General features: G+C 38.2%; 1 protein-coding gene and 1 long non-coding RNA gene across 3 annotated transcripts in view; one reads left to right on the plus strand and one right to left on the minus strand.

The window, feature by feature from the left end:
* The window catches only part of BBS4 (Bardet-Biedl syndrome 4), a 61519-nt gene extending 59372 nt beyond the window's left edge, over nt 1-2147 (plus strand). For both annotated transcript variants that reach the window (XM_082618075.1, XM_082618076.1), the window contains one exon: nt 806-2147. In XM_082618075.1, coding sequence (XP_082474201.1) covers nt 806-915 — 110 coding nt within the window. In that variant the 3' untranslated portion in view covers nt 916-2147. The remainder of the gene's footprint in view (nt 1-805) is intronic.
* LOC309802488 lies at nt 1328-8716 on the minus strand. The gene is made up of 4 exons (XR_014293811.1): nt 8495-8716; nt 7536-7580; nt 7141-7216; nt 1328-1395 (listed from the first exon to the last, which is right to left on the minus strand). It is a non-coding gene; the product is annotated as an uncharacterized lncRNA (long non-coding RNA).
* Nucleotides 8717-9427: the final 711 nt, after the last annotated feature.

Consider the following 9427-nt stretch of genomic DNA (forward strand, 5'->3'; position numbering starts at 1 on the left):
GCCGCTATGGAGAACAGTATGGAGGTTCCTTAAAAAACTACAAATAGAACTACCATATGACCCAGCAATCTCACTACTGGGCATATACCCTGAGAAAACCATAATTCAAAAAGAGACATGTACCAAAATGTTCATTGCAGCTCTATTCACAATAGCCCGGAGCTGGAAACAACCTAAGTGTCCATCGTCGGATGAATGGATAAAGAAGATGTGGCACATATATATACAGTGGAATATTACTCAGCCATAAAAAGAAACGAAATTGAGCTATTTGTAATGAGGTGGATAGACCCAGAGTCTGTCGTACAGAGTGAAGTAAGTCAGAAAGAGAAAGACAAATACCGTATGCTAACACATATATATGGAATTTAAGAAAAAAAAATGTCATGAAGAACCTAGGGGTAAAACAGGAATAAAGACAGACCTACTTGAGAATGGACTTGAGGATATGGGGAGGGGGAAGGGTAAGCTGTGACAAAGCGAGAGAGAGGCATGGACATATATACACTACCAAACGTAAGGTAGATAGATAGTGGGAAGCAGCCGCATAGCACGGGGAGATCAGCTTGGTGCTTTGTGACCGACTGAAGAGGTGGGATAGGGAGGGTGGGAGGGAGGGAGACGCAAGAGGGAAGGGATATGGGAACAGATGTATATGTATAACTGATTCACTTTGTTATATAAAGCAGAAACTAATTAAAAAAAAAAGAAAATATGGGATTTCTTCTTGAAACTTGACAGTGAAAATATTGATTTCTTCTGGAACCATGGAACTGAGAATTCAAGCTGTTTGTTTTGTTCCTAGGTGTCGGAGGAACATCCCAGCTCACAAAGCCACCGTCTCTTCCTCTGGAGCCAGAGCCCACTGTGGAAGCACAACCAACTGAAGCACCAGCACAAATAAGAGAAAAATAGGTGTAGGATGAGCCGAGAGTTGGGGTTTCTTTGGCGAGGATGTTCCAGATTAGGAAAGGTCCCGTGACACAGGCAGCATGGAGGCCAGCACATTCCCTGGGCATCATGAGCTGGAACACAGAACGTGTCACGATGATCACGAGGAGCCTGAGGCCTGTGCAGCCCCTGCTGCCCCATCAGCCGGGAACGAGCGAGAAGATGGCCCAGACAGGTTCCCGAAGACTTGAGAGCAAGGCTTTGGCTCTATGTGTGTGGTTCCAAGAGCCAGCAGGGCATGTGATGCTATCTCTGTTGGAAAGGACTTTATCTCTTGGCTGGCTGACCCCTTCCTTTGTGGAAGGAAAGTCTGAGACAGACCTCTGTGCAGCAGTCCTGTCATGACGAAGCCTTGTCTTAGCTGAGCTGATCCTTGGGCTATGTGGTATATATCAGCCACTGAAGCAAACACAAATCTTTGATTAATAATCCAGCTCTAATAGTCTAAAAGAAAAAAAAATGAAACAAGCTCTTTAAATTGAGGCCCAGACTACTGAGTGAGTATCCCAGCTGCACCTGCCCAAGAGCATCCAGAACAAGTCCCTATAACTTGTTCTTGAGAGGTCAGAGTGTAGAGCCAGATCATGTCAGTATGAAAAGTAGAGATAAAGGGCTGGTCTGGTATCAGCACCAGGGATTTTAAAAAAAAGGAAGAGCTGCTTAACTGAGGAATTTTTATTTGACAATCAATGATACCACTGACCAGATGTTATCAATACATTATCTATATCTATATATACTTTTCAGAATAAAGATTATGTATCATCCCTTCGGGCAAAGTTATTCAGGTATAAAAATGAGGGATCACAATAAAAACTTTTTAAAAGAACCTTGTACCTGCCCAATCTTTGGGGCTTGTGGATTTGCAGTCTCTCATTCACTCTGTTGAGAAAGGAGCTATTCTAATTCCTAGTATGGGAGTTGCTCATGTCATCACAGGAAAATTACATGACAATTAGAAAAATGAGACCAAGTACACAGTTACAGATACAGACATGGTTTTAGATGGCTCAAATTAGAGGCAAGAAAGTGGAAGTATGAACTAGCAATGGGAAAAGTGTTCTTCTAACTGAATAATATTAGTAAAATTTTGGAGTGTATGATTAGAATGATCATTTTGTTCTTAAGGAAAAATCCCTATTGTCTGATAATAGAGAGTAGCTCACAATGGACCAATCCTCCCACAGACAACAAATATAAACCAGTGGGTAAATGTAAAATACTATCTTGGTGTAATTTAAAAAAAATACACATAACTGTTCCAAGTAAAAATTATAACAGTGTATGTGAGGTTTTTTTTTTTTTTTTTTGCGGTACGCGGGCTTCTCACTGTTGTGGCCTCTCCCGTTGCGGCGCACAGGCTCCGGACGCGCAGGCTCAGCGGCCATGGCTCACGGGCGCAGCCGCTCCGCGGCATGTGGGATCCTCCCAGACTGGGGCACGAACCCGCGTCCCCTGCATCGGCAGGCGGACTCTCAACCACTTGCGCCACCAGGGAAGCCCAATGTGAGGTTTAATATGTGTAACTAAAGGACAAGGGGGTATATGGAAACTTATGGTTGAAAGGTTTTCATATTTCACATGATATGGTACAAAACTAATCCTAAATAGTTTGTGAAAAGTTAAGGCTGTATATTATAATCCCTAGAGTAACCATTAAAAAGATGCAAAGAAGGATAGCTATTGGGTTGGCCAAAAAGTTTTTTTTTTTTTTCTGTAAGACGGCTCTAGTAGCCCTTAGTTGTCTTTTAACTTCATTCAAAACAATTTTGTTAGATTGTATTGTGACAGCTGTCATATTGGCACGCATGTAAAAAAAAACTTACCAAAATTGGTGAATTTTCTGTGTGGCCATTTTAATATAGAAGATGGAAGAAAAAAAGCATTTTTTGGCATATTATGCTTGTTATTTCGAGAAAGGTAAAAACGCAACTGATGATACGCCAAAAAAAAAGGTTTGTGCAGAGTATGGAGAAGGTGCTGTGACTGATCAAACGTCAAAAGTGGTTTGCAAAGTTTTGTGCTGGAGATTTCTTGCTGGAGGATGCTCCATGGTTGGGTAGACCAGTTGAAGTTGATAGTGAACAAACAGACATTCATTGAGAACAATCAACATTATACCATGCAGGAGATAGCCGACATACTCAAAATATCCAAATCAAGCACTGAAAATCATTTGCACCAGCTTGGTTATGTTCATCGCTTTGATGTTTGGGTTCCACGTAAATTAAGCGAAAAAAACCTGGACCGTATTTCTGCATGCAATTCCCTACTTAAACATAACGAAAACGTTCTGCTTTTAAAACAGATCGTGACAGGGTGATGAAAAGTGGATACTGTACAATAATGTGGAATGGAAGAGACCGTGGGGCAAGCGAAATGAACCACCACCAACCACACCGAAGGCCGGTCTTCATCCAAAGAAGGTGATGTGTATATGGTGGGATTGGAAGGGAGTCCTCTATTACGAGCTCCTTCCGGAAAACCAAGCGATTAATCCCAAGTACTGCTCCCAGTTAGACCAACTGAAAGCACTCAACAAAGAGCATCCAGAATTAGTCAACAGAAAATGCATAATCTTTCATCAGGATAACGCAAGGACTGCATGTTTCTTTGATGACCAGGCAAAAACTGTTACAGCTTGGCTGGGAAGTTCTGATTCATCTGCCGTGTTCACCAGACATTGCACCTTCGGATTTCCATTTACTCTGGTCTTTACAAAATTCTCTTAATGGAAGAAATTTCAGTTCCCTGGAAGACTGTAAAAGGCACCTGGAACAATTCTTTACTCAAAAAGATAAAAAGTTTCGGGAAGATGGAATTATGAACTTGCCTGAAAAATGGCAGAAGGTAGTGGAAGAAAACGGTGACTATGTTGTTCAATGAAGTTCTTGGTGAAAATGAAAAATGCATCTTTTTACTTAAAAACCAAAGGAACTTTTTGGCCAACCCAATAAAAAGACAGTAGAGAGGGGGGTAAAAAACCAGATGGAACAAGGAGAAAATAAATAGCAAAATGTTAAATGTAAATCCAGTCATGTCAATAATTACATTAAAATGTAATTAGACTTAAAAATGTAAGTGGACTAAACAGTTCAGTTAAAAAGCACAGAAAGGATAAAAAAGCCTAGTACTATACTAATGTTAGATAAAGTAGACTTCAAAACAAGGGGTGTTACCAGAAATAAAGGGGGGCATTTCATAATGATAAACAGTCAATTCAGTAGAAAATCAGAAATATGTACGCAACTAACATTACTTCACAGTACATCAAGTAAAAATTGATAGAATTAAATCCACGATCATAGTTGGATATGTTAGCACTTTTTCTTTCAGCAATTGATAGAATTACTTAGACAAAAAGTGTAAAAGGACATATTGGCCAGTTTGTCAATTTCTGTTGACATTTATAGAACACTACAAGCAGTAACTGTAGAAAATACATTCTTTGCAAGTGCACATAATACACTTAGCAAGACAGACCAAATACTGGGCCATAAAATAAGTCTCAAAAGTCAACAGATTGAAATTTACAGAATATGTTCTCTATACACAGTGAAATTGTATTAGAAATTAATAATGATATCTAGAAAACCTACATATCTGGAAATTAAACACACATAATAAGGAAGAAATCAAAAGAGAAATTAGAAAATATTTTGAACTGAATAATGAAAACAAAATTTGTAGGGTTCAGTTAAGAGCTATGCTTACAAGGAAACTTAGAGCTATAAATGCTTCTATTAGAACAAATGAAAGGTAGAAAATCACTGATAAAGGTTTCTACCTTAAGCTAAAAAAAGAGCAAAATAAACCCAAAGTACAGAAAATATTAAAGAAAAATCTAAGAAGCCAAAAGTTCTATGAAAAAACACACACGCACAAAAATTGACAAATCCCTAGCTAAACTGATGAAGGGGAAAAAAGAGACAAATTACCAATATCAGGAATGAAAGGGGATAGCATTACAGGTCCTATATGACATGGAAAAGATAAAGGAATGTTATGAAAAATTTTATGACAATAAAACAACTTGGATGCAATATACAAAATCTTTGAAAAAATGCAACATACCCAAACTGAAACAAGATGAAATGTAAAGGCTTCATAGGTCCTATCAAAGGAATTGAATCTATAAATCAAAAGCTACCCTAAACAAACTCTTGGCTCAGATGATTTCACCAGTGAATTCTATTAAATCCAGTCTTACAAAAATTTTAAAAAAACAGGATCAAGAACTTCCCATTATGCCATGAAGAAAATGAAAATCAGTCTACAGATTGAGAATATATTCAAGGAGAATATATTCACAAGATACATCTGACAAAGGACTTATATCCAGAAAATATAAAAAACTCCTACAACTCAATAATAAACTAATAACCCAAACAACAACATACACAAACCAAATGAAAAAAAATGGGCAAAAAATTTGGACACCTCACAAAGATATATGAATGGCCAGTAAGCATGTGAAAACGTGCTCATTGTCCATCATCAAGGAAATGCAAAATAAAACCACAATGAAATACCACTATGTACACATCAAAACGGCTAAAGTTAAACACTGACAACTCTATATACTGGCAAGAACAAGAAGCAACCAGAACTGTCATGCATCATTGGTGGGAGTGTAAAACGGGCCATCCACTTTGGAGAAAGGTCTGTCACTTATCTCATGATATACATTCATCCCAGTAATTCTACTCCCATGTATTTTTACCCAAGAGGAAGGAAAATGCCCACACAGACTTGTCGATAACATTACTCATAAAAGTCCCAAACGGAAACACTGTATTCACAGTGGAATACTATTTAGCCACAAAAAGCAACAAACTACATGCAACAACATAATCTCAAAAACATTATGCTGAACGAAAAGGGTTTTTACAGCTACAGTAATTAAAACAGTATGGTATTGGCACAAAAACATAAATATAGATCAATGGACCAGGATAGAAGGCCCAGAAATAAACCCATGCACTTATAGTCAATTAATCTATGACAAAGGAGGCAAGAATATACAATGGAGAAAAGACAGTCTCTTCAACAAGTGGTGCTGGGAAAACTGGACAGCTACATGTGAAAGAGTGAAATTAGAACATTCTCTAACACAAACAAAAATAAACTCAAAATGGATTAAAGACCTAAATGTAAGACTGGATACTATAAAACTCATAGAGGAAAACATAAGCAGAACACTCTTCAACATAAATTGCAGCAATACCTTTTTGGATCTGTCTCCTACAGTAATGGAAATAAAAACAAAAATAAACAAATGGGACCTAATTAAACTTAAAAGCTTCCGCACAGCAAAGGATGGGAGAAAGTATTTGCAAATGATGCAACTGACAAGGGGTTAATTTCCAAAATATACAAACATAACAGCTCAATATCAAAAAAAAAAAAAAACCCCAAACCAATGAAAAAATGGGCAGAAGATCTAAAAAGACATTTTTCCAAACAAGACATACAGATGGCCAAAAGGCATGTGAAAAGATGCTCAACATTGCTAATTAGAGAAATTCAAATCAAAACTACAATGAGGTATCACCTCACAACAGTCAGAATGGCCAAAATCAAAAAGTCTACAAATAACAAATGCTGGAGAGGGTGTGCAGAAAAAGGAACCCTCCTACACTGTTGGTGGGAATGTAAATTGGTACAGCCACTATGGAGAACAGTATGGAAGTTCCTTAAAAAACTAAAAGTAGAGCTACCATATGATCCTGCAATCCCACTCCTGGACATATATCCAGAGAAAATCATAATTTGAAAAGGTACATGCACCTCAGTGTTCATTGCAGCATGATTTACAATAGCCAAGATATGGAAGCAACCTAAATGTCCATCGACAGATGAATGGATAATGAAGATGTGGTACATATACACAATGGAATATTACTCAGCCATTAAAAAGAATGAAATAATGCCATTTGCAGCAACATGGATGGACCTAGAGATTATCATACTAAGTGAAGCAAGCTAGACAAAGACAAATATATGATACTGCTTATATGGGGAATCTAAAAAAATGATACAAATGAACTTATTTACAAAACAGAAAGACTCACAGACATAGAAAACAAACTTATGGTTACCAAAGGGGAAGGGGGGAGATAAATTAGGAGTTTGGGATTAAAATATACACACTACTAAATATAAAATAGATAATCAACAAGGACTTACTGTATAGCACAGGGAACTCCACTCAGTATTCTGTAATAACCTATGATGGAAGAGAATGTATCACTCTGCTGTATACCTGAAATGAACACAACATTGTAAATCAACTATATTTCAATAAGAATTTTTTTAAAAATCAGTGAGGAAACAAAAAAAACTAAAGAGCTTTATACAAAAGGACTAAATACTGTTATGATTCTATTTCTATGAAGTTCCAGAACAGGCAAAACTAATTTATGGTGAAAAAGATTATAGTGGGTGCTTCAGGGGGCTGGGGTTGAGGGTGAGGCTGAGGATAACTTGGAAGTAGCCTGAGGGACCTATCTGAGATGATGGAAACATTTTGTATCTGGATAGGCACTTGGGTTAGATAGGTATATACATTTCTCAAAACTTACCAGATGGACTTAAAATTTGTAGTTTCACTGTTTGAAAATCTTTACCTAAAAAAAGACCCAAAAATAAAATGTTAAATTATCATTGTGGTAGCTTTTCAATGATTTTCAGTAGTCCTAAAGAGACCCAGAAAATTGCCTGTTCAGTTTAGTAACAGTAACTGACAATTATTAAACTTTTATACACATGCCACATACTAATACTTTGCTCTGCATTCCTCTTTAATTACGAACCCTACGAAGGTAAGGACCATTACTAGCCCCGTTTTACAGATGAGGAAAAATGAGGCTCAGGAAAGGTACCTTGTCCAATGTCATACGATACTCACCACCTCAAACCCTGCACAGAATTTGGATTTCTTCTGCTGATGATTACCTCTGCCCCACTCAAACTTGGCAGAGTAAGAGAATAAAATGCAAACTGAATCTGCGCAATAAATATTACTGATTTTTGGCTGAATTCTTATCTCCTGACAGTGTTTTGTCTGCTGCAGCTTTTCCCTGGGTGTTAAATCAATTTCAAGGGAATGCAAAAGTGAGTGTTAGAACATTTTTAGGAAGGATCATTTTTCACCGGGCACCCTTTCCAGTCCAGGGGATTTTCAAGCTTTTCTTCTTCATATAAAATCATACATGGAAATCTCTGTAAAATATAGTTCAAAGCAAAGGGGCCTGAAGCTCCACCTCTTGTTTCTCCTGCCTTTCCAACTCACTTCTGGCTCCACCTGTCTGTCCTGGGTGATACAGCCCAGTTAATCTTACTTCCAAAGCTTAGCCTACTTCTCAACAAGGTGGGATGTTCACAGAGGGATGCATGTATATTCATATCTACACACACACATTCAGGAATAAAGTTTTACAAAACATTACTTAAAATAATTATCCCCATAATGTATGATGCATTTTGATACTTTCTATAAACACCAAGTTGATTTAGTAATGATTAATCGTTCAAAACCCACCTTTTGAAAAACACTGCTCTGAGGTACATGCTGCCGTCTCCTGAACGCCTTCCTCGACATCACCAGTGAAAACTGGAGAAATGTTGAGAATATGCTAAGGACAGGGGCTGCCTGTAAGAAAAAGGTCACATGGAGAACACTGCTGCTTAGGTTTAGAACGTAAGTGATGAGTTATTCTAACTCTTCTTGGGAAAATAGAAATCTCTTCTCACTTAAGCTTTTCTAAAAATAGACTAGGAAGTGGTTTAATTATTTTTGAGCTTCAAGGCAGACTGATGAGGTAACAGCCAGATTTTCTTAATAAGCTACTTGCTTTGAATTTCAAGCTGCATAATTCTCTAGGCTTGTCTCTGAAGGAGTAATCAAGCCTTTCCTTCTCATGCAAGGCAGGGGGGAAGGTCATAAATGGAGAACTTGAGGTAGCTTTGAGATTCCAGAAGCTGCTGCTGTGAGCCCAGCGTGAATGATTACCTGTGACCTAAGCTGGCCTGCCACCAGCTGGCACGTGTCTATACTGCTCTTTGAACATACTGAGAAGGCTCACCACACTCTTTCCAACTGCTGGGTCATACTGGCTCAAGTACTTGATACTAGTATCTTCTGTCACTTTATTTTTTTAATTTTAATTTTTTTGGCTGCACCGCACAGCATGTGGGATCTTAGTTCCCAGACCAGGGATCAAACCCCGTGCCCCTGCATTGGAAGCATGGAGTCTTAACCACTGGACTGCCAGGGAAGTCCCTCTTCTGTCACTTTAAACCAGAAGACAGACCTACAGCTCAGACTCAGTGTGAGGGGCTGCCTAACCTAGTGATGGGGAAGACAAGATAATCAAACACCTCAAGAGCAGAGGAACATGTAAGTCACAAGTCAAGATCAAAATGATTTATGACTCCAGAGTCGTCGTAGAAATGAAATCAATCACAAACAGAC

This window comes from Mesoplodon mirus (assembly GCF_964341445.2).
Source record: "Mesoplodon mirus genome assembly, chromosome: 4".
NCBI classification, from domain to species: domain Eukaryota; kingdom Metazoa; phylum Chordata; class Mammalia; order Artiodactyla; family Ziphiidae; genus Mesoplodon; species Mesoplodon mirus.